Source organism: Periplaneta americana, chromosome 3, assembly GCF_040183065.1.
Source record: "Periplaneta americana isolate PAMFEO1 chromosome 3, P.americana_PAMFEO1_priV1, whole genome shotgun sequence".
Lineage (NCBI taxonomy): Eukaryota > Metazoa > Arthropoda > Insecta > Blattodea > Blattidae > Periplaneta > Periplaneta americana.
In genome coordinates, this window is record NC_091119.1 from 124302380 (window position 1) to 124329732 (window position 27353).

General features: G+C 34.5%; 1 protein-coding gene across 1 annotated transcript; it reads left to right on the top strand.

Annotated features, from left to right (window-relative positions):
- The first annotated feature begins 4125 nt into the window (after positions 1 to 4125).
- On the top strand, positions 4126 to 10154 carry LOC138697047 (uncharacterized). Its single transcript, XM_069822641.1, has 5 exons — positions 4126 to 4694; positions 4972 to 5068; positions 5849 to 5937; positions 8985 to 9094; positions 9902 to 10154. The coding sequence occupies exons 1-5, from the start codon at positions 4686 to 4688 to the stop codon at positions 10152 to 10154; spliced, it is 558 nt and encodes a 185-aa protein (XP_069678742.1). The 5' UTR covers positions 4126 to 4685.
- Positions 10155 to 27353: the final 17199 nt, after the last annotated feature.

Consider the following 27353-nt stretch of genomic DNA (forward strand, 5'->3'; position numbering starts at 1 on the left):
GTCATAAACTGTGACGAGCACACATCTGTACCATAAAAGAGCGTTGCAATGAAAACTCAGGGCACTACGGTATGCTGCTGTTAATAATATCCAAAATTGTGTATAAAACTTGATTGTCATTTTTAAATCGCTTTCCTAACAAAGCTGTATAAACTGCTCGGTTATATATCGACGGTGTGACTCCGACAGGCGGGTAGGTGCCCTGAACACCACCACCCCTTTCCTCTGTGCACAAGTTTTGTAGCCGTATTGTGTGTATAAGGTTCGAACCTGAGAGAGACAACACTATCTAGTACTGTACAGCTTGCAAAACGTGTGTTTTGTTGTTCTAAATAATGTTAGAACTGAATGTGTGTTCTGATCAGTTGAATTCCGTTACATGAAAAGGCAAGGAATTATATCCAGTGAAACTTTCCACAAAGCGAATTTTTTAGGCTGAATGGTGGCTATGTCTGTGAACAATTATTTTAAAAGATGAACCATGTTATTACACGTTCTGGTCTAACAAACCATTTTCTGTCAATTTTCAAGTGTTCAGGGTCATTCAAAATGGAAATGTTATATAGCTTCAAACCTTATACACGAAATTTTATTAATGAAGAAATTCACAATAAATAAATTACTCGTAAAATTACAGGAAAAAATAGACATCTTACAATCATGTAAACTCCAGGCTTCTACGTATAATTTTTAGTGTAATTAATTAGAGACAGACGCCTATAGCCAATCATGTATGAAGAATCTGCGTCTCAGAAAATTACGTCATTTGACGAAAAGTTGATAATTTTACTTCAACAGCATAGATGTCCTACGAGAAAAAAAAGAGCGCAATTCATATAAAAAAATACAACCGAGGGAAAATATCTGGAAAACAATTATTACAATAGAAATTGTAAACTGAATGAACGTGACTATGACATGCATTTATTTAAAAGAATATATCGTATATCTCAAATTTAATCGAACACTTCCCGCACATACCCATTCCGCTGTTATACTTTTTCATTGTTTATTATCTACGTTAAGATTTTATTGTGAATGACAATATTCCTTAGGCCATAATTACATTTTTCGTTTAGTTTAACATCCTAACTTTGTCTTAACTTTTGTTGTGAATGATCCTTAACTTTTAATTTATTTTAGAAAGACTTCTTATAAATAATCAGAGATATATCATGGAACTGACTAGCCTCATAATTCAGTATTGAACTCAGTTTAATTTAATACTGTGATGTATTATCAGGACTGGTACATTCATGAACAATAAAAACCTTCTTTTAAAAAGCTGATAAGTAATTGACATGTGATATTTTTGGTTATAAAACTTATGACATGTATACTGCAATAGCAACACGCCACTGATGTCCCTTACTCCTACTGCTACGGAACACAGCGTAAACAACGAGTACTTCAGAGCCCAGCGTTGTGGGGTGAGTGAATATTAACAACCGTCCGTCCCTCCATGTCTGTATTAAGACTGAACAGAGATTGTGTGTCTACTGCATTTAACCTTTCTTTTTTTCTTACCATAACCACGCCAAGTAAAAAAAGAGACATAATTTCCTCTTTTAAGAAGATATTTCTTAAAGCACCTATCCGCTTTCATTCGTTAGGACACAGTGGTACACACTAGAAATTAAAGAACAGCCCAATAAAAGAAACATATCTCGGAGGGCCTTAACAAGTTTCATAGTATATGCTATAGTAACATGCAGATTTATGCATTCATCCATCCATTCATTATTATGATTACTATTTATATTGCAAATTAGTTAATTGTTGTATTATTATTGCTATTATTTTTATTATTGGAATTTAAACGTAATTTACAGTTTTATAACTACTATCCATTTGAAGTTGAAGGACGTACTCTCCTGCCCTTCTGCACAATCTTCCCAATACGGATGGTTGATTAGCTGTAGGTCAGCAAGGTTTCCAAGCTGGCATTGGTGAGCGACACATATTTTCATTAATAGTCAATCAATACCAGAAACCTGAATTTTTGCATTTGCGCCAGAAACAGGGCATTTGTACCTAAATTGGGCAAAATAATATTTGGGGCCAAACTAAATACTTAGTTGGTTCACTAATCTTTATGGCTTAATTATATTCATTAATAGAACCGGGATTTATAATATGCAAAATGCATTTTGCATGCAAACTAATGTAATTATGGAAACCTGGTTTTCTTCGATTAACATGACAATAGTATTCACTCAGTACATATTTGTTAGTGCATACATATGATTGCATATTTTAAGATTTACTTATATTGCATGCATGTTTTCCCATTTCAGTATAAAAATTGCATTTTCTGGTCAGATTCTGATTTTATTTTCTTTTGGAAGGCAAAAGAGGCATATTCAGCAATCCTCTGACCGAATAATAATAATAATAATAATAATAATAATAATAATAATTATAATAATAATAATAATAATAAATGTTATTACTTTTAAAATAGATTAAGGCGACTATAGTTCTTATGTTATTGATATTTGTCTGTGACATAATTAGAGGCATTCTTGTATTTCCTTCATGTGGATTTAATAAATAAAGATACAAGAAATTAATAACTATTAAAATGTTTGTATAAAATTATTAAATACAATAAAAATGACTGCAAACGTTTAAAAATTCATGAACAGCGGCAATACGTCAAGAATTCATATTTAGAAAAATGTGTAGTACACACAGTACTTTCGAAGGGCGTTACTGTCGACAAAGTTAGTTCTAATATGTGGTTAATTTATGAAGATTAACATAAATCTGTATATCATATATTTATTATTTGTAATTTGAAATAATTAATAAATATAATTTACGATTAAGCACTAAATAAGACAAGTAACATATTTTATATGAATACATGGAGCGACAGGATTGGAAAAAAATTCACGTGACATGATACAACAAACTGAACATCGGAATCGAAATGACATCCAGGTGAACACTGCCTTCGGCACTGCTCTTTCAGTCCAGGTTTTGAGCTCGTGGCGTTCAGGTCAGCAGGCAGGAAGAATTAGCTAGTCTGTGATCTAGAGACTTCGAAGCGAGATGTATTTGCTGTTAGGATATTTGTCTGTTTAAAAGTTTATAAATTGCGTCTGGTTTTTTAATGTAAAATATTTCTGTGATGGCTATATAAGAGGCAAAATTTTAGCGTGTTATTGAGATATATACATATTTGGTACGCATACATTCTTTTAATTTTATTTTCTGTTTTCGATATATTAATATTCATATGGTTTAATATTGAAGAATTTTAGCATTTCTAGTCGTTTAGATTTTGAGTACTTAAAGTTCGTATATTTGACAATATATTGCACTAGAATGGAGGTACCATTTTAAAAATAGTTGTCTAGAATTCTTCTTGATAAGGGAAGTTGACAGTAAATTCTCATTTATCAAGGAACTTTCCAGAACAACCACTTTTAATGTCAACACTAGTCTTGGATATCTTCGTTTCTTGAAATTTTAATATTGCGCCATTAAACTTCATAAAACGCACAATTTACTACGAAATTGCGAAGTTAATGTCTTTATTACTAAGTTTTTATTCGAAGAATATGTAATCAGAGCCGCGATTGGAACTTGTGGTAATATTGTCCTATGTAGCAATGAAACTTGCGTAGTAAGAATTTTATATTCTTTAGATTGCTAGCGTTTTTCAAAATTTTCTACCGAGGATCTCAGTGCCCATGAAATGTTTTTCGACATGTAAATTTTCTGCACTGTAAATACTCGTTGGCTAAACAGTCACATTCGATGTTTATACTTCATCAAAGTAAACTTTGTTGGAGGGACTAATGGTTTCTTATTGTCTTTGGTGTTTTGTTTGCTGTAGCTTTGGTTGTAACATTAATGTAATTGTACTTCCTCCTTCTAGTCTGTAGTTCCATGGTCTAAGGTGGATGGTTTATCTGCTCTCAAATTATACAATGCAATTAACCCATTTAACAATCGCTGGCGCACATTTTGAATAGATCAAGTATCTGACATTGAATGTGATTAATTTAAAATTGTTCTAGTCATTGTTAATTTCTTGGATTTTGACTTTCAGATCAGAAAGAATACAGGTATATGTGGAATTCTGTAGTAAAATTGAAACTTTTGCTGTAATGGCGTTCTCTGAATTATGAAATAGTGGAACCTTTCACCCATTAAAAAGATTGGCGTTGAGGAATTATGAAACTTCCTAAGTTAGTATATACATAATAGATTGGTACTTAAGACGTTCTAATTTCAATATTGATTGATAGGATCAGGTTTCAAGAAACAATGAACATCTAAATTTTGGTCTAATTAACTCGGACTTGGTTCGTATACAATGTAGGCCTACGTGATAGGAACGATATTTACCAAAAAAGTCTGTTTTCCCTCCTTTATTTCTTTTATTGAAACTTTCCTAAAGTGTTGAGACAAAAAAAAAAGCCGGAACCTTGCTGCTAACCTCATTTTTATGTAAAATGATTTGGAAAGGTGAAGTTGATAAATTACGTAAATTTCGTTGGATTATCAACTCTAACTCTTGTTCAAAATAAAATTTACTGTAGATTGACATTTTTAAACACAATATACGTGGTCTCAAATGTTATTCGAAATTGATATTAACCCTGACGGCAAATATATCTCAGCATTCACCTGAAGTTAACATCGGACTTGCTGATTGAAGAACAGATAGGATGATTGAGGTAAGATATCGCTAGACACTCGTGAATACATGATACAAAATTACAAACATTTTGCTAGATAACGTTGGTCAATATGGCGGACATCGTAGAGGATCAGTGACAGGTTAGGTTTAGGTTCAGGTTTTTGGTATGCTTACCAAAGAACTCATCAGGCAGGGCAAACCAAGAACTTCCAAAAACTAGACATAACCTCTTGTTGATTCCCTATGTCATATTGATGAACGTCTTGAGCAGATTTACCAATATTTCAACTATTCTTTGACTGTATCTCTTCCAGGATATGCATCATATCCTGAAACTGGTGACCTGGCATCCTCAAGCGATGCGTACTACAGATCGTGAATCTGAACAGGAAAACCGAGGATTCCCCGAAAGTAAGCTCCGTTCTATAGTTTCGGACACTGCTTTTTCAAAAATCTCAAAATACGTAGGCCTAGTTGGTGTAAATTCGAAACATTTCAATTTCTGAAAACAAATATTTCAGGAATGCAATAAAGCTCTTTTGTGTAGTCAATTTGCTTTATATATGAACGAAAAGCATAATAAATTTGACTTATTTTGAGCCATACAGAAACCTAATGCACAAGTTCAGATGTACAGAATACTTGCAAGTTTTATTGCAGTTCTAAAGATTCTTGCGCTTAGCACATACTAGAAGTTTGCATTTAAATAGCTTTGTGTATTAATTTTGCTTAAAATTTTCCGTTAAAATATTTTCGGTTTCTTAATGTACAGTACTATAAATTCATTTTGTTGGTTTTAATTGTAAACCATAGAATTATGCAAAAATTCTAGCACATGGGAGGATTCAACACACAATTTTAAAATTCTAAAACAAAAACAGGTTAAAAACTTCTCTAGTAACGAATTGTTTAATATAAATTCTTAAACTTTCAAGTTTTGATGAATTGGATCAGGCAATTTTTCATTTTTTTTTTATAAATTTGGAGATTCTAGATATTGGGTTCAATAAAATACAAAATTACATTCATAAATCGCAAATGCCTTTAAAAAATTATTCGCCGATGACTTGTAGGTGCATGTTTAGAAGTTCGGTAATATGAAGGATTAAATTAGTTCATATCTTTCATTAGGAAGCAATTTGGGACATTGTATAGGTAAATATCTATCAATTTATTTTCTATTGATTTCAGGTTCCATCAGAAAAACAAGTGGACTTCACTCAGCACCCGTTTCAACTACAGCCCAATGGAAAGGGTCCCCTGCCAGATCTCCACGAATAGTAGGATTGCACATTTTGTCCCTTTGTATTGCTTTATGATCAATAAGGGTCACTGGCTGAACCATTCAGAAATTCGCAAACCATCCCTGCAAGGTGGTTGTAGTTCCGTTGTAGGTTTTTAGTTCTTAAGCGTCAAGTTGGCTGGCCTGATTAGAGATGTCACTGCACAATTAAGGACGTAGTACTGGATTGTTTTGTTTGCGTTGTGGTTTTCTTTTCCGCGCGTTGTTGGTCAGGTTGTTAGGCACCCTCTTTTGTCAGGATGTTAATTGTAAGACGTGCCAATGTGCGGGGTTGCATTGGTAGCGCAGTGCATCGACAGGCTGTATGAGACTTGGCAACTATGTGGTTCAGCCAGTGGCGGACATAAAGCAGTATAGTGAAGAGGTCTGTAATAATTCTTCCAAATTTTGTGAATTATCAACTTAAATGTCTTAAAATCAAACGCCTAATATTATTGGTATAGAGTAAAGTGTAATTGGGTAGAACATTGTAAAACCTGGAACATGATAAAATGCATAGAAATAACTCTGTAATCAAATAACACACTTAATCACGATTAATAATTAAATTATTGTTCAACTATGAATACGACCTCTTCACTGAATCTATCGGAATGCGTCAGGGTAGAGTTTAAGTGCTTGAAATTTTTCATTCGATTTCGAATGTTGAGTGGCACACAACTCTGACCTAACTAGTTCACGTAGAGTAGCTGGGTACCTTCTGATCACAAAATTCTCTTCACTTCTCTTCACTTAGTCAGAAATAGCCTGGATAATTTTCAGGTGAATTAATCTTAATGTTGAGGGTATTGCGATTTGAATATGAATTTCATGAAGTCACAGAAGGTATCCATACAGCAGAATTGACGAATGCAATGGATTCGTCCCCTTGTTGTAGAGAGAAACGTCCAAAGTTGTGATCGTAAACATAATGGAGCACAATTTTATTAAATGTTGCATATGAGTAAATATAATGAAGTCTTAACGCTAATATGAAGATATTTAATGAATAAATGCATTTAAATTGGAGTAATGAAACAATAGAGAATTGATATATAAATATAATACAATGCAATTCAGTTAAAATATATAATGCAATTGAGAATTAATGAATAAGTATAATTTTTGATATTGGAAGTTAATGAAGTAATAGAGAATTAATACACAAGTGCACTTTGTGATGTTAAAGTAATGAATAAATGTTTTGATGGAGGTGCATATTAGGTTTACGATTTTGTAGATTGTTTGGTAGATTATTTTGTTGATGGCTGTGGATCTCGACGGCTTGATTGGCTGCCGAAAAGGTGAGCGGAGTTATCTTCCGATCTCGAGATGTGTGTTCGCGCCTTGTTACGCGTCTTTTGTACGTCTTAGTTCAGAAGCCCCCTTAGGTAGTCAGAAAGGCGTGCACAGATATGTCCAGGTGTGAGAAGATGCTACGTGAGCCACCAAAGCCAATTTCTTCCAAATTTATGAAACCATTATTGAACAGTAGTGGCGGACCATTATTAACTTCCCCTTCATGATCCTGTGACTCAACGTGTCGAAGGGGTGGCAACAAGGAAATGTGCCGGAATTACGGTGTATAGTACGTAATGGTTTGTGCAATTTTTTGTGAAAGGATTTTATGAAACTGAAATCTGCCAAATTGGCAGTGTTTGGTAATACTAACCTGTTCATATGTATTACTACTCAGGATGGAACTGAATATAATTTATCTATTCTAAGATTTTAAATGTGGTACAAAATTTGGAGTTGTGGTTTCACTTCAGACATATATGCGAATGCGTCCATAAATTGTCCAGGAAAATTTTCTATCAAAATTCATTGTAAATAATTTTACGTGAATTTCGTAAATGCAATTTTTGTACGATATTTGATGTGGTTCATATATATAAACCAGAAACGAATTCTCTCTAAATTCGTGTTCTGAGGCACATTTTCTTGGCGAAACAGGATCGATCTATCCATAGCGAACTTCTATTGCAAATTTATGCCTTATTTAGACATAGTTTCAGGTGCTTTGTGGAAATTGATACTTTGTTCTGAGATATGCTGTGGATCATAAAGTGTACAGATGCATCATTATCACCACTAAATGGTTACCAATGGGGACAGGTTGTTAGTAAGTTGTTTTATAATTTTAAATTTTATGTGCTACTACATTCTCTAGGATTATTAGTAATTTTATTCTTGGCCAAATTTATTTTGAAGAAGTTATAAAAAATATTTCTAGGAAATTATTCAGACTAAAAATGGCGAAATATATTAACTTAGTCGTGGTCTGATTAATTACAAGATTAAATTTCCTACAAGAATTTTTGTTCTGTCTAATTTGAAGTTATATTGAAAATAATGTTGATAGTAGCTGTTCACAGGTTGAAATTGAAAGTAACGTTTTTAAATAACTTTCATTGAAATTACGTTGAATCTGTTCGGTCATACGAAATGGTTTTTATGGAATCAAATTCAGATTTAGTGACCTACTTCTGGGAAATTGATACTTTATCAAGGAAATGGCAAACAAGTGGTTTAAATAGTGTGGAAATAATGAAGTGGTAACTGCAGTTGAAATTCCGGGCAACGTTTATTTAATCGACATTGTTGATATGCTATTGCTTGCTTTACTCGGGATTTTTGCTGAAATGGTATGAATCTTCTAGTCTTCAATTTTCAAATTTTTTGTCTCTAATAATTTCGATAACTCGATTTTTTAACTTCATTTTGCATCAGACGTTTTAGATCCAGTGCACGAAAATGAATATTGGTATTGCTCGAACTACTTTTTGTGAATGATCTGTAGTTACTATGCATGAAAAGATTTCTTTTTTCAAGAGTTTTGAAGTTGACTATTTGTGCTGTCTTAAGTGCTAATTTTGACTAAATCTTGATCAGATTCCTAGTGACTTGATTACTTCTGGATGTTTATGGCTTAGAGAATGTTCAAAAGTAAGGATTGTTGATTTAACTTTTTTAAAATAAAAGTTGCAGTATTCACTTCCTATGCAGTAGGCTATATTGATTTTTGGTTTCAAATTTCTTTAGATGGAGCTCCTGTCCGAAGTGAAACCCCTACACTCAACGTACCAGCTGAAAGAATACTGCTTTCCTGTCTCCTATGGAAGCCATTGTCTACACAAAGATAGCTCTAATAGGTACTTAATCTCTAACTTTATTCTGGTATGATACTTGTTAGTTCTCTCGTGTCCTTTCCTTTAATTTAAGACTGTTTTGAGGGGACTATTTGATAAAATGAATAAAAGTTTGTGGGATGTAAATATATGCATTATGCTTCGTATAATTTATGAACATTGTTTTAAGTGGTGTGTATTTTCCAAAGATATCGCTAGTTGCACTCATTAGTGTTAACTGGAAGATTCCTTTACTTCTGTTGTGCAGGAAACCGTATGATTTTTCACTTCGTTTCTAATCTTTTAATATGTTCCTGTTCAAATTTTTAATCAGCCCTTAGTGTACATAGATGATAGAAACCGCAACGCTGCAAACTAGGCCCTCGGGCATGTTGCTCGTAAGTTCCTTTTACGCAGACGATTATTGAACTATTACGTGAGGCATTTGTTAATGTAAGAGTCGAAATACTGAAAGTTTAGAAATGGAATACTGAAACCGTAGCCTTGTTTATTGCATCAGTTAAGAAATGATTTGGTCAAACTTCGCCGATCACTCTATTTACGTATAAAGATCGACCTAATTCTCTTCAGATTAGGTCTGTTAAGCCAGGCGATAGTTGTAATTGTACATTCAGAATAGCTAATGCAACTACATAATTTTATTTGCTCATTATATCCTCTTTCTAATCTTTAAATTATGTACTGAAAGTTCTGATATTTAGCCTTAAATCTTAGAGAAAACGGGGAAAACGTTTTCTACACTTGACTCTTATCAAAAACTGTCGTAACTTTAAAAAATGTAACATCACTAATCTGATGGTAATATTTCAGGAAAGGTGCAAAGTTCCTGGCTTCTCGACAGCCAGGCGATGGCATATCAGAAAGTAGGCAGCTCGTATCGGCATGTGCGTTAACACAGGACTATGGAACAACTCGTTGTGCGGAACCAAGATTGGAACAAAAGAAATCTGAATTTTCTTCAGTGTGGCAATGCATTGTGAACTGCAGAAAAATTATTCTAGGTTTTCCTGTGACATGTAAAGATTGTAATTTTAAGAAAATTAATTGGTTCGTGCTTTGTTAATCTTGTTTGAATTTGTGTATTTAGATAAAAAAAAACTTTCAAATTTCCCAGAATACTTAAATCTTTGAACAGTAAGGGCCGATTTCGCCAAGCTTATTTAACTGTCGCTTAAAATCTTGACACTTAAAAGAAAAATGTAGTTCACCAATACAAATTGGTCTTTAAGCTCTCATTAAACTACCTATGTTAATTTGTCAATATTTAGTTGTTTAAATAATTCTGCATTGACAGTTTTCAGCATGACGAGGAGAATGATGAACATGTTACTGCAACGTGATTTTTTTACAAAGACGGGTGAGAATTTCCGAACGCGAAGATTATTTTAATATAAAGCACAAAAAAATTAGCAAATGCAGTTTAGACTAAGGAAAACATAAGCATTGTCTATTTTGAATAGTACAGAAGGTGATTAAGAATTTCGACTGATGGTTATATACTTCATAGTACATTTTTTCAGTGTTCTGCTAGAGGGCAGGTCTTTCACTGCAAACCCATCATTCTCCAGTCTCCTATTTTGTGCCTTCCTCTGTCTCCGCATAATTCATATACCTTAATGTCGTCTGATATCTTCTGCCCCGAACTCTTCTCCTTCACCATTCCTTCCAGTACATCCTTCAGTAGGCAGTTTAAACCTGTGGCCCAGCCAATTTCTTTCCCCCTCTGATCAGTTTCAGCATCATTCTTTATCCACTCTTTCAAACACAGCTTAGTTTCTTACTGTCCATTTCACACGCTCCATCCTTCTCTATATCCACATTTCAAATGCTTCTATTTGCTTCTCTTCACTTCGTCATAATGTCAATGTTTCTGCCCCATACAATGTTACTCCATACAAAGCACTTCACTAGTATTTTTCCTAGTTCTTTCTCCAGAGGTCCACAAAAGATGCTCCTTTTTCTATTAAAAGCTTCCTTTAATAATTAAATGATAAATTTATTGAAGAAACGTTTAATAAATTTTCGGTTACCTAAAATACAACTAAAGTAATGAGTAGCATATTTATCCTGTAAGCCTAATATTACATTTGAAGGCACTGGAATAGCGCAAATCCATGAAGTCTTCCTATTTTGCTTGTTGCATATTTTCTTGTATACACAAATTATTCCGTATTGTCTTGAATATTGCTGAAGACATTGGGATGAGGATTTTTGCATTGAAATCTTTCTACTTATTTCCAATCTTTTCTCCAAATTCTGCCCATTCTTCTTGTTTTCGACGATTTTAATAGGTTTCGAGATTACCTCTTTGACATTTTGTCTTAAAACAACAAATGCACTCGCTATAAAGATCACTGCTTGCATTAACAAGGCACATGGCCTTCGAAATTACTGTACTATGATTCCGAAGGCCGTGATGACACAATGGAAATAAAATTGACTTTATTTTAAATTCGTATTAGTTTGGTGAAATTCAAACGAATTAAACATTTAACTTCCGTATTTAAGTTAAATCATAATTAGTTAATTGTGGTTTAGTAATATGTTGGTGAAATCGGTCCTGAAAGGAATTAACCCTATGTGTAAACTAATTGTAACTATGATTTTTTTTTAATTTCTATTCCTTAGAATTAATCGAAAATGCAGGTCAACAAAGGTGAAATTTTCGAATTATTTACCACAGCCTTGCGTTCTGTGCGATAACGCCATTGGAGTGATCCTAATTCCGCACTCCCAGTAAAATGTATCCACTCAAATGTGCATGTTCGAGTTACAACCATAGATGTGAATAATTTTTAGTGCACCAGGTGAAACATTGATGTATGTTTCAGCTCTCAGATGAAAATGAGTAGGAAAAATCTTGATTTTCCGTATATTTCCTAGTTCAAAGGTTCAGTATGTTGCAGAAATTACAGGAACATTTCATTATAACGAAGTGTTACTAAATACAAAGTTCTCATTCAACATTTCTCTTAATTCAGTAGAATGACATTAGTGCTTGATGAACCATTAAATAAGTAGGCCTGATCGTTCTGGAATGCTGTGTATTCCATTTTAAAATTTATTCCGTGTCAGGTTCGGATGCATATTCTGACGCCAATGCAACGAGGTTACGCTCGTATATCGGTATGTTAGAAGTAGTTGGGAAAACTGACAATTATTTTCGGTCTTACATTCATGTCTGCTTTGAATCAAGTGAAATGAGTGACTTCGCAATGGACCTGAAGCGTATCGTCTTGCTATTCCTTTGTGATAATTTAAATGAATTTGAAATAATATTTTTGTAAGTAACATTGTTACACTACTAAAAGTGACTTTTTTCCTAACCATTTTTTTTCAACCAAATTTTCAGAACACGTTACTATGTAAAGGACTAGCAAAATCCAAGTTTTGAACTCCCAAATGTTTTTGGCTTTTGTTTTTATATTGTTTCTATTCCTTTAAGGAATACTTTTAAACCAAGTTTTTAAGCTTCGTTTTTTTTGTTACGTTCACAAGACAGACATATTTGTGCCTTAATTTTATGAAATACTCCTTTATTCACTTTCTTTTTTTTTTGAAATTTTAAAAATGTTTTTTCTATAATAAAAAATATTAATAAAATAAACTAGGGACATTCCTTACAAAATAAATGCATAAAATATGCAGCTATCTCATAAATACTTGTAGTAAAAATTTCATCCAGTTTGATTAATATTTGGCATAAAAAGTTGGGGTTGAATCAAGAAAAATAAACTTAAGGAAAAATGGGTTAGAAAGTAAAATGAATATATGAATGTAAATTAAAATTCTCCTCCGCTATATTCATCTACTAACTCTAGAGAGCCAACTTTATAACAAAAATTTACTAGATTTGTATTCAGAAATTTGTAAAAGAAATTCTTTTATGAAAAAATTATTTTGACATCTCTATAAATGCCACGCCCCCTTACAGTTTAAATTAAGAAAAAAAGACATTTTTAAACATATTTGTAATCAGAATTGAACTAAATCCATTTGGGGTATGGAAATAAACATTTTTAACAAGTGAAATAGCCAATACATTTTTTTTGGAATAATTTCATTATTTTCAGCGAGTCTCCCCTTAAGTTATTTGTGAGAAAGTTTGGTTGAAAGTACTTAAGATTTTGTAAATTCCGTGAAAATTTTTATTTTAATTTTAGTGTGTGGTGTGGTTAAAAGGTGTATCCATTTGTCACTAAAATTTTTAATGTTTTGCCCGGGTTGCACTTGATGTTCTTAGAAATGTCACTTGTACCCCTTTGCTTCTGCCCCCTCATTTACGTCCGGAATACACAAGTCTGCCTGCAATACATTGTTACGGACATACCATGGGCACCAGTGATCAGTCTCAAGTAGCGGTTCTGCAATACTTGAATTCTTTTTATTTTTTCTTTCTCACGTTCTTTCATTTCCTGTTAATTTTTCCTTGCTAGTTTGTTCCATCGTTCGTTTGTTTCTTTCATTTTTAGGCATTCCAGTTTTGTCAGAATTCTGTCTTCGTGCCCTTTCGAGCAACGCAGCCTTACACACTAGACAGGCATGTGACGGGACAGGAACTCGGTGACTTCCGTCAATATGTCGAGGCTGAATCATTTCACCATGGCAATGTGATAGTGATAACTACTTATTAGGAATAAGGCAATGGACTGTCTTACTCCTAAGGACGGAAGTGCAGGAAGAACCTGATCTTTACCTTCGTCCCGGCATTTTCCTCCTCGTGGGTCACAGTACCTACACGTTTCCTGAGCAAACAGCCTTTATCTGGTGTCTTCTGTCATATTGCGAGTTTCAAGTCTCCGTGTAATCTTAATCTATAGCTCTCATCACAGTACAATAAATATATAGACCTAATATACAGTGTGGAAGTGATATAACTCCGCAAATTGAAGGGGACAATCGAATACATTAAAATGAATAAGAATCCTATCATGCGTTTTGTAATTAAGTATTATTTTGTTATCCGAAATGGGGTCAACCTCCTTTATTTCGATTAACAGGGGTTTTACTGTATATGATATATTATAATATATTGTGTTGCATTTTATTGTGTTATATTATTGCTCAAAACAGTGAGTCACCTTGTCTTCAATATAATTTTTCTTACTCTATTTCCATTTTTTCTTTTTATTTCTTTTCTTTACTTTCTGCTATTTTCTGTGTCTTCTTCAAAGCATACAACAAAGCCTCAATAGCTTGCAACTGTTCAATCTTACAATTAGTTTATTTCGAGTTTTCAATAGGCTGGGAAGTAGTAGCAGCAGTATTAACAGCAGGAAGAGCAGTAGCAGTCTCCGGCAATGTGCGCCTGGGTCAGGCGAATCCATTTAGTTACGTCAAGGGGTGTTCGAGTTAGTCGCTTGTATTCAGAGCGATCGGATGTCACGCGTGCGGTACAGCAGTATGTTTCCAGTACAGTTAAGCTGTACTGCATTTCTTTACTGACCGCTCGCTCTTATCTCTACTCTGGAGCTTTCCCCACTACTTCTATTATTTCCCCTCTTTGGCGTCCTCGAGCTGTCAGGACTAAATAATCGGTCTTGTAAGAAACACCCATCTAAATTTTAGTTATCTTAACTTTTTTATTAGTCACCGGCGTAGATCTGTCGGCTAAGGCGCTTGCCTGGAGATCCGGAGTTGTTCACGGGCGGGAGTTCAATTCCCGCTTAGGCTGATTACCTGGTTGAGTTTTTCCGAGGTTTTCCCCAATTGTAAGGCAAATGTCAGGTAATCTATGGCGAATCCTGTCTCATCTCGCCAAATATCATCTCACTATCCCCAATTCCATCGACGCTAAATAATTTTGTAGCTGATACAGCGTCGTTAAATAACAAAGTAAATAAAAAAGGCTTGTTTGTTTTGAAAGATAACTAAAATTTAGATGGGTGTTTCGTACTGTTCTGTTATTTCTACTACTACTACTACTACTACTACTACTACTACTACTACTACTACTACTACTACTACTACTTCTGCTACTGCTGCTGCTGCTGCTGCTCCCCAACCTGTTGATTGCATTTGACACAAACTAAGATTGAACCACTGCAAGCCGTTGAGGCTTTTCTATAGGTTAACAAGTGGGGAAAAATTCCGTTGTAGAAGGTTACTAAACCTTACCGCTGCGCTGGAGACGGAGTCGGAGTTTCCCTCCATTAATCTGAACTACTGTCGCTACTGATTGACAAGTCATCTGATGCATCACTGCTATCAGTTAAACATTCTCCTAACGAAATTATTCTGTCAGTTTCACTGTCTATTTCATTAGCACTGGAAAAATATTGTTCGTAGTTATTTTCAACGTGCTCAACACATTTCTTCCACTTGTCTTTTCTATATTCTGCGAAAAGGCGGCGACACAGTCGTTCCTATACGTTAAGTGGGGACCTATTTTCTGTTACAAAAATCTAATTGAAAATACTGAAGACAACTGACTAAACATTTTAATCTGTCCCTTTAAGTAAATGAAACCAATCAAAACAATAAATACTTATTTTTAAAGCACTGTTGGGTTTTGAAGATAAATAATGTTTATGTACGCGCTACTTGATGGACCGCGAGCATCCAGACATGAACTTAACAAGTGATGATATCTAGTTGGCTCATTCTATTAACATGTTTTTTTTTTTTTTTTCAAAATAAAGTGCCATCTATTTAGACGATTTCTTACACTGCAACTACTCACTTATCTCTTCAAGATAAAAAGTTTATCGCTGGTCGAGTTTTCTACTTCAAAAACATATTTTCCCACACTACAGTAGTATAAAACAAACCGCAATTAAGAAGTCTTACATCTGTTATATTGTGGTGACTCAAACATCTTAAAAATCTGCAAACAATATTCTTAAACATGAGTTTTTCCTTATTAGAATCTGACTACTATTATTGTTTAGTTTTTATCAAGTATACAAAATCCGAAAATATTCTGCTTCATTGAAAGTCTAGTAAGTAACGCCTTCTTCAGTTATTGGCTGACAATTAGGAAGGAGGAAGTGAATAACATAGTGTCACTCTTTAACACTGACCCATGCGCAAACCAACGGAGTTTACCAAGTTGTTCCCTATAGTTTACTGCATGCATTGAGCACGGAGTGATTAGATTTAGATTATATTTATTTATTTAACCTGGTAGAGATAAGGCCGTCAGGCCTTCTCTGCCCCTCTACCAGGGGATTACAACTATAACATGAACAATAAGATTACAATTAATATTAAATTTACAATTACAATTACAATAAAAATTAAAGTACTACAAGAATACCTGATTAATGAAAGCTAGACATTTTATCATAGAAGTTAAGAACAAAGAATATTTTTGTATTTACTAAATTACAAATTAAACCTACAATAACAAAATTCTATAGTGATGAAATTACCGGATATTGAGATATTTTGTGGTAGATTAAAAGAACTATTTACAAGAAACCATGTCTGAACGAGTTTCAATTACTGACCAAGTGCCTAGTAAGTTTGCGTTTGAATTCAATTTTATTTCGACAGTCCCTGATGCTAGCAGGTAACGAATTCCAGAGTCTTGGCAGGGCTATTGTGAAAGAGGATGAGTATGAGGAGGTGCGATGGGATGGTATTGTTTCATGGCGAGAGCGTGTGTTCAGATTGTGGTGGGAAGAAAGGTAAGTGAAGCGAGACGACAGGTACGAAGGAATAGAAGAGTTCAAGATTTCGAAGAGAAAGAGAAGTGAATGTAAATTTCTTTTCTTATCTAGTTTAAGCCAACCTATTGCTTCCAGGGATGGGGTAATATGATCATATTTACGAACATTGCTTACAAAACGTACACACAAATTATGAGCACGTTGAAGTTTGATTTTGTTGTCGCTGGAAAGGTCAGTCAGTAAAATGTCAGCATAGTCAAAATAGGGAAATACAAGGGTCTGCACAAGGGACTTTTTTAAGCAAGAGGGAAGATGAACATTTATCCTTTTTAGCACATGAATAATAGAATATACTTTTCTACAGGTTTCTGTGATTTGCATGTCCCAGTTGAGATTATTATCCATGTGAATGTCAAGATTTTTTACCGAAGAACTGAAAGGGATATGCACTGTACTTACTTTAACGGGGGAAATGTCGAGGTGCTTTACAGCGTCGGTTTGCCGTTTGTGTCCTAATATGATTGCTTGTGTCTTTCCAGGATTGATATTAAGATGGAATTTCTTTGTCCATGTCACAATCGAGTCAATATCTTTGTTCAATTTATCTATAGCGTCATTTATTCTATCTAAGCGGGAAGAGATGTAGCATTGAAGGTCGTCAGCATACAAGTGATAGTTACAATGCCTTACATGAGATGTAATATCACTGACATATATTGTGAACAACAATGGTCCGAGTACCGAACCCTGTGGTATACCTGATGTTATGTTAAGCCAGGAAGAGCTTCGATTCCCGGATGCAACACATTGTTGTCTTTCCCGTAAGTAGGATTCGAACCAACTCACAGGAGTCTCTGACAAATGCAGATTTCTCAATTTATGGGTGAGCAGGTCGAAATTTACAGAGTTGAAAGCTTTGCTAAGGTCAAGAAGTGTTAGTATTGTTACTTTATTAGAGTCGATTGCTTCACGAATGTCTTCTGTCACTTTAAGTAGAGCAGTGCTTGTGTTGTGTCCAGCTCTGAAACCTGACTGATACTTGTCGAATTGTTTGTGTTCGTTCATGTAGTTAGTAATTTGTCTGTGTACGATTCTTTCCAGTGCTTTTGATATGGCTGGCAGGATACTGATTGGTCTATAGTCGTTCGGGTCGGTGGGAACTTTGACTTTTGGAAGAGGAAGAACGAAAGCTTGCTTCCATATTTTAGGGAAAGTTGAAGTGATTAAGGAACTATTGAATATGTGTGCAATTGTAGGTATTACTATGTCTTGTATTTTCTGTATGAGTAATATGCTAATGTTGTCTGGCCCTTGAGCTTTCGTCTTGATGCGTCGGATGGCTTTCATTACGTCAATAGGAGTGACGTCAGTAAAATAGAATTTGTCTCGAGTTGGGGGAGCTGAGTCAGGCAAAACTGTGTCTTGTTTCGTTGTGTTGTTTAAGGTCGGGTCCTTTACAAAGTGTTCGTTCAATCGGTCAAGTGGGATGGGTATGTCTGCTTGTTCACTAGCCCTTCCAAGTCCAATGACCTTCAGATTTTTCCATAACTCGGAAGGGGTTGTGTTGGGCTCTATAAGTTTGTAGGAGTATTTGAGTTTAGCGTTTCTTATTAGTTGAGTCGTTCTGTTTCTTAGGTGTTTATATAAGTTAAAATATTCGTCGTTTTCATTGCGGGTGTATTTCCTATAGGCTAAGTCGCGTTCGGACATCAGGCTACGTATTTCAGTCGTCATCCAAGGGGCTGGGGTCTTTCTGGTACGTTTGGTCTTTAATGGTGCGTGTTTGTCATAAAGTTGAAGTATTAACGTATTGAATAAGTCTACTTTCTCGTCTACAGTTCGTAATGTCCAGATCATGTGCCATGGAAGTTGCGCAGCGTCTTCTTTCAGTGCAATATCATCTATTCTTTTGATATCCCTGTAAGTAATTATTCTAGGAGTCGATTTAGGACACTGCAGATTAAACGATAGATAAATGATATCATGCCCTGATAGTCCTGGTGCAGGCAACTGTCCATGCGTCAGTATTTTTTCGGCATTGTTAGTAATTATCAAGTCCAGTAATGTGTCTGTACCTTCCGTGTGATGTGTGGGAGCTAGGGGTAGGATTACCATATCAAGGCACTGAAAGAATGATTTAAGTCTCTTAGTCGTATTAGAATGTAAGTCAAGTAAGTTTGAATTGAAGTCACCCATGATTATAACGTTCTCATATTGCGGCGTTACGTTTAGTAAGGCGGTTTCGAAATCATCTACGTCATATATATATGTGGGGGTTTATATACGACACACACTAGACATTTCGTAAATAAGGTGCAAATTTCAATGAACATGAACTCGGGTTTGGCAGAGTACTGGCTTGGAGAATGATGAATAATTTTAGGTCGCAAATCGGATCTAATATAACCAGCCACCCCTCCGCCTCTCTTGCCCTCTCTGTCATTACGGCAAAGCGTATAGCCAGGAAGGTTTACGAGAGTGGAAGGAAGATTAGGATGTAACAAAGATTCGGAGATAAGAATAACGTGAATGTCTAAAGGTGAGAAGATAGAAGAAAATTCGAAAATGACACAACAGACTTTGAGCATTCACGTGAACAACATTAAGTGACAAAGGAGAGAAAGAAAGCGCAGCCTTGAGTATGTCTGCGGTACAGGGCAGTGGGCAGGTAGGATTGCTATTGTTCGTGTTAATAGAGGGGACCGGTCTCTGTACATTGACCTCAGGGACTGTCGGGTGAACATGCTGCTTTTTGTTCTCAATTGTACCAACTTATATGCAATTCAAGTTTTTAAATTATTTTCTAGCAATAATAACTTAAAATTACAGTACTAAATGATAAAGAATGTGAAGAAGAAAAATAATTAATTAATAAATAACGTTATTATATGGTAAAAGTTAAAGTGACTTACAGTACTAAATGATAAAAATAAGAATGAAAAAGAATTAATTATTACGTAAAGTTACTTATAGAGTAAAATTTAATATAGATTGAATATTGCAGTGGTATATTAAAATTAGTTGCCTTACTAGTTTTACGCAGCCGACTCGTTCAGATCATGTCTTCTGGGCATTTAATTCTATGTTTGTGCTCGCCTACTTTGACAATAATGTCTCCGTCTTGTGTCCACACGTTTTTCAAGCTGTATTTAGTTATGCATTCTTTTAACAGATTATGCCTGGCTTTAGTTAGATCTTCACGGACGGTAACAAGACTACCCTTTAACAGTTTTTTGTTTCTGAATACCTCAGCTCTCTTTGTATAGCTGACGAATTTGACAATGATAGGCCGAGGCCTATCACTGTTTCTTCGCCCCACTCGGTGACTTCTGTCGATATCACTTTCAGTTAATTGTACTCCTATTTTAGAAGCCACGTCAATGGCGATAGTGTCCGTGTTCTCAGACTCACTTTCACTCACACCGAAAATCCGTAAACACTGTCGCCTCTGATATTGCTCCAGATCGTGTGCGTACATAGCACCTTTTGATTACGGTTTATTCTGGTCGGTGCCCCGTTTTCTGCTTGGATGGCACTTGAATAATTTTGACGAGAGCCATACGGCATTGCAATTTTTTTTTTGTCTTCAAATTGAACCACTGACAAGAATATGCCGGATTGTCATTAAAAATATTCTTCCTTATTTAGGTCTGAGATCTGTATTCCGCAGCATTCACGGTGATGGAAGTCCAGTTTTCCCTTCGTCTTTGGTAGAGTGTGGTAGAGTCTTCTGGTACTCTACGTCCTTCTGGCCTTCCTACCATAGCAATCTTGGCGACTCTGCTGCTGTGCATCCTGTTTGCATGTTTAAACCACATCCGTGTTTATTTTTAACCCAACTTGTGATATCTTATATAGTACACTTCCCTCTTATTGTATCACTGCTGACTCTATCCCTCAAACTATTCCCCCAATATTTCTCAAAATTCCCATTCTGTAACCTAATTTTAAATTATTTTTTTGTTTTGTTTGTGCCTGCTTGTGTCTCGGAGGCTTAAGACGTTATTGGTCTTACATAAGCTGTGTACATATATGTGCACTCTACTTTCTAATTCATATACCTACAGTATTCGTTCCTCCACACCATATCTTTAAGACAACCAGATATAGCTGCGGCTTTACTTCATTAGGGAATAACTTCTTTGCCTAGAAATTGATAATTTGTTATAGGCTATCTACTTCCAGGTAGATGTGGTGCATTACCTATTCTATTATTATGCTGCTGTTTACTGCAAGTTTACAACAAAAGAATTCTTTAGATAATAATAAACATTTTATTTTTTGTACGGATATTTTCATATTACACTACATAGATTTATTTTTATTTATTATGTGTGCGTGCGTGTGTGTTGCTTATTTATTGATTTTTATTGTTTCTTATTTATTTCGTATTTATTTTTATTTATATCTTATTTTTTATTTTCTTATTTTTATGTTCCATTTTTTGTTTTTCTACTTTCGGCGTAGGGATGTGGCGGCCTCATCGCCCAGTGTTAGACACTGTAATCGGCCAGCCGAGTGTCTGCCGGGATAAGTAGACCACCTTGTTAGTCACTAGCATACAAGGAAGGTTCTCCTTCACCTTGGAAAACTAAAAAGTCCCAAAAGAAAGATCCATGCCCGGGTTAACAGGGGTGAAGACCTCAATGGCAGAATGGCGGAAGAGGCAGCCCTGCTCAAAGGGATAGTACGTGAGCAAACAAGTCTGGAGATTTTGAGGAGGCAGCCCCTCCACCAGAATACTCAACGTGGGGTTGGTAGCCCTATTTGAGGAAATACATATTTACTCGAATTCTTCACAGTGTTGAGCCGGATGGATCAATAAGACGACGACTACAGCGTGCTAAGGGTAAACGATTTGGTATAATGGAAAATAGTAATATGCGTTACAAGAGCGGTATGTTGAAGTTTTCATGTTCGAGGAAAAGTTTGAAAAAGCAAAACGTAGTTGAGCTTTTTTAATTTCCGAAAATTGAAAGAAAACATACCGCTCGTGTATCGTACATTATTTTGTGCGAAGATCGTTTATTACATACCTGAAAGAGGAATTTCTAATTAGTTGCAATGAAATCTCCATCTTGGTTTCTGTTTAATGACTGGAAATTTGCAAAACAAAAATATCTAGGCCTATCTTCAACATTGTTGCTTTAAAATGTTTTCTGTGTTTACTATACTCCAGCAGGCCATGATATACGTCTGTCTTTTTTTCCCCTCAGTCTATAAATGCGAACTTAAAACAAACGGCTTCCTTAATGTTACATGCATCACGAATGCAGTAACTTTAGTGGAGTTGTAGAGTTTACTTAATTTTTGCAAATATTTAAAAACAATAATTAACAGTTATATTTAGGTGAAATTGCAGTGGTAAGTTTCCAATTTATAATTATTACTATATTGAACGTCTTTAAAAATAATATGTTAAAAGCCTAAAACAGTAAAATCAATATGTCACTTAAGCGGTAAGAAGAGGGAAATTGTTATGTGTGTTAGGTTGGGAATACTGAATGTGGAATTTTAGACTTACCGCGGATTGGTTTTGTGCGGAAACCAAGCAAATACGCACGATCTCGCACAAAAGTAAGACTAGTTATCTGGAATGTTAGAGGTTTAACTAGTAAAGAAGAGGAACTTGATGATGAATTACAGGAGAAAAATATTGAAATGATTGTGATAACTGAGACTAAGAAGAAGCTAAAAGGTACAAAGGAATTAAAAAATTATACAATGGTATATAGTGGAGTCCCTCAAAATGTGCGTGCCTGTTGTGGAGTAGCAATTTTGATAAATAATAAATGGAAGAATAAAATAATAAGTTATAGTTTTATAAATGAAAGGATAGTAATATGCAAACTTAAAATTGAAAGAGTTTTTTTTTTAATATTATAGGTGTTTATGCTCCTAAAGAAGGGAGGAAGGGAGACACTAAGGTATTTTATGACGAACTGCAAAGAGAACTGAATAAAGTAAACAAAACAGATTATGTACCTATATGCGGTGACTTAAACGCAAGAGTTGGTAACCAGCCAATAAAAGTAGTTGGAACTGTTGGTGAACAGCATATTAATAATAATGGTCAAGAGTTAAGAAAGTTTGCAACGTACAATAAAATGAAAATAACAAATACATTCTTCAGAAAAAAATATATACATAAATTTATATGGACTACATGAGGACAGCGATCTTTTATAGATTACATTATCGCAAATGAAAAAATCAGAAATAAAATACGTCTCGGTCCATAGAGGTAACGACATTGGATCAGACCACTATTTAGTTATTGCAATTGTGTCTTTATTTGCTAAATGGAAGAAGAAGAAGAAGAAGAATGGAAGAAGAAGAAGAAGAATGAACAAAAATGCCCAAAAGTCCAAGAAATACTTAAAGTTCATTTTTTCAGCAAGAAAACATTAAAGAGCTTTATCAGCTTAGACTACAAGGTTATTTAATGAAAACACCGACATGTAATAATCTAGAAGAAGAATGGAACAATCTTAAGGGTACCAGGTACTAATTTGGACTCAAAAAATCAATTTTTCTTTTTTTGTTTTTAAATGATTCTAGAAGGTCCATTTTACATGTGTGTATGGTTATTATTTATTTTTTTTACATTTAAATGGGATTTTAAAAATGGCGTTGCCTCTGCCCCTTCCAATTCCTATTGTCATCCAGAAAACTTGAAAATTTCCTTCATAGGGAAGTTAATTCAGTGTTTAGAGGACTGCAGTAAATTTTAAGCTGTAAATTGGCATCATGCATACTATTCTTTACTGGTCTGTGGTATTCTCTATGCTTTCGCCATGTGGAAAACATTTCTTCCAATGTGTAAACAGTTTCTTTGTTTTGGTGGTGAAGTTATTATTTTGTGAGTCATATATGTTATATAAGTGTTGTAAATAGTGTATATTATGGGTGGGATAAAGAAATTTGGCAAAGGAAAATATTGTTCTAGTAAAGTAAACTCAGAACAGAGTGTTACAGCTCATAACCTCACTTCATCATTGGTGGATCTTATGAACATAAGAATTCTTTACCAGACGTTATGCTTCTGGAAAAAAAACCTATATTTAAAGATTTAAGTGATTCTGCTTATCTACCAAGTGCTTGCATGGTCTTACGCAAAACCTGAACGAAAGTTTCAATAACTTTATATGGGTGAGGCTGCCCAAAGCTGTGTTTGTAAGTTTGAATACCATGAAAGTAGCTGTATAAGACAGTATTAGTTGTTTCAATTATGGGTCCTTAAAGAGATTACTTGTGTTGGAAAAACTGGGAATAACACCTGGCTGTAATACTACTGCTGCGCTTCAGGAAATTGACAAGGAACGACTTCAGGACTCTGAAAAGTATGTTGAATATTTGCCAATGAAGCTAGAGTGAGGTCTAGAAGATTTAAGAAGAGAGAAGATAAAGAAAGTGGAAATAATGATGAATATGGTGCTGGGAGGTATGTGTGGAATATGTAGTGCTTTTTTTTTTTAATTTTTCCACAACTTAATATTTTTCAGCTTCAGGTATACTTTTCTCATAAACTATTAGATATAGAAGGCTGATTTTTTGCATACATGTACATTTTTTGGCGCTCTACACAGCTGGTGAAGAATTATTAATATCTCGCACTAAACGTACCGAATTAAAAAAATATTTTACAAAAAAAAATTGAGTAAAAATTATTACACAATTCATAATATTTTTTTAAAACTAACTTTTAAACATAAAATTCATAAAAGAGTTCAATTGCTATGCCAAATAAGTGTTGGATAATAACATGAAACTTTTCAATAATGCTGTTATAGTGGTTTTTGAGAAAAGTGTACCTGTATATGGTGAATGGTATTTTTTAAATCTTGTATTGATCATATATTTTTCATTTTAGAACATGAAATATAGAGGCCTATTACTACAGTTTAGATTACTACACTTATGATTGATTTTCGTGACGAACAGTTCCCTGGACATAGGATTAATCGGCGTGGACCAGTAGAATGGCCGGCCAGGTCTCCAGATTTAACACCCCTTGATTTTTTCTTTTGGGGTTACATAAAGAGCTTGGTATATGAAGAGGAAATTGAGAATGTGGAGAGAACATCTTGTAGCATTTCCGGGATGACTTTAGCACAGACTTCAATGATACGGTTCTTTAATTGTTTCACATGTTTCACATTGTTTCCAGTGTCCAGGAAAATGTTTGTCTAGTCTGCTGCAACATTTCTGTGGCTTAACCTACCATAATGAAGAATGATACCAATTCTTCTCTCTTTCGATAATACCATCACGAAAATCAAGAAATTTGTTATAGGAAGGCTTCAAATAATCACAACAATGCACTGAAACTGTTACAGGTTAACCAAACAGTAAATCAGGAAAAGTTAATTGCCAGAATTGCATAAAAATACCTTTTCCAAAGCCTCCTTAGTACTGTACCATGTTACAAAATATCTGTAGATGCAGTAACTAATGTTTGTGACATTATGACGATTATCTTTAAATAACTTGAAAACGATTAGAGATATCTCAAAACGGATTACACCATTGATTTTTTCAGAAGATTTCACATGATTTTGGCTACCTACATGACCTCCTTTCCATTTAAAATTTCAAAGTTTCATCCAAAATGGCGGCTTTTGAGATAGCTGAGGGCTAGAATCGAATATGTCACTGGTAGAGCATTTTTGGTCTTACAAATACTGGTAACATCTATAGTAACATGGTTCCAGACTTTTGACTCACTCTGTATAATATTCAAGATTGGAATGACATTGGACTTACGTTTGATGCGCGAGGAACAATTCCTAAATTTACATTGTAGATTCTCAGAAAATTAAAGGCTCCTGAAAAGACTCTTCAGACAATTGCATCAACCATTTTAAAATCTGAACAACATCAATCACCATCTCTACTCATCTTTATAATATATCACTGTATATTATTTATTTTTCAATAAATTCTTATCATATCGATAGCTACCACATCATGTTGCAGATAATTTTTTTTTATTATATTATGCGTATTTCTAACATTAATTTACATTATTTTTTGTTCATTTGAATTGATTAAGATGCCGACATTTTAAATAAAATATTTGGACGGCTATGAATATGATGATACTACTATTTATTTGTATTATTTAAAACACAACAAAAAACATAGTCCCCATACTTACATACGGACTAAACCTAACTTGGGACAAACTGCGCACGAAAGACCTCCATACCCTAGAGAACGTCAAGGCTCGCTTCTTGAAGGCTGCACTAGGAGTATCAAAACACACTCTATCCAGGCTGGTGTACGTGCTCGCCCAAGAGACCTTCTTGATAGAAGAACTCAGAACAAAACTCGATCTGCCCTCCACTTCCAACTGGAAGAAAGCACTAGACGAGAGGATAAGGAAGAGGGAAGACATCTGGGAGGATTTCTACACAACGGAGGCCATGATAAACCGGACCTGGACAGACACGAACCAGAAGCTCCGCCACTTCGTGACATCGCTGGCGGTTCATGGATACCACCACAAGATATGCAGAATTCAGTGTTTCCACGAACCGGACGACAACTGTGTGTGTGTCCTATGCAACAAGACATGTGATAGATACCATATCCTAGTCTGTGGGAATCAAGCCCCTACAGTCTCGGCTGCGCGAAACGAGGAAACCGGGGCAAATTGAACGCTGCGCTTGCCGCCATATTGTTGGAGAGCAGACAAATAATAGCAGTGCGTAAATCACGCAATTTAACGCTGTGATGATCTAAAATTGACATATTATGGCCATTTTCGACGTTTAACGTAAAATTAGGACGAAATAAACATATTCAAAGTTTCATTGATATGTGTTAGAACATTAAAGAAAAGAAAATACGTATGCAGCAATTTATAGAAAACATACTGATACATCCATAAATAGGCCTACACAATACACATGATAGATTGTATAATTTTACGATAATCAGCAAATTGTTAGGTTTCAGAGAATCTAAAATTATATTAACATATTAACTCTTAGATCACAAGACATAAATATATGCACCTTGATTACACAAGTTCTTGTTATAATCAAATTCCTAAGTGAAACAAATATGCGATAATCAGTATAGACTTGTTAAGTTTTAGAGAAACAAAAATAAATTATATTACCGGTAAAATATAATATGCGAAGGTAGCCAAATTACATTGAATTCATTCTTCAATTAATAAAGGGAATGCTATCAATTATAAAAAGTATCGGTTCCTAATACATTGCAAACAATAGGTAACGTGAAGACCTAAAAAGTAAACAATCACTTTATGCAAGATAAAAAAAAAACCACATACTTTTTATGTGTGGATTTTTTACATATTGTATTTTTATTTTAAATAAATAAAACAGATATATTATCATTGATTGCGGAGTGATGGTACATAATTTTTATGCACATATGCAATATCAATAAGATGCCATTCCTTGCTTTTGTTAATAAAATATATCCGGCAAAATGTAAAAGAGTTATTTATAGGTGAACTCTGAATCATAAGTTCACAAAGCGAGGCTTAGCTATTATAGGTATTTATTTATTTATTATCTGTATATTTATTTATCCATATATGGATCTTGAATGAAAGTTTATTATCTTGCAGATAAATTCATTTACATAATAAAAACAAAAAGTTATCTTTC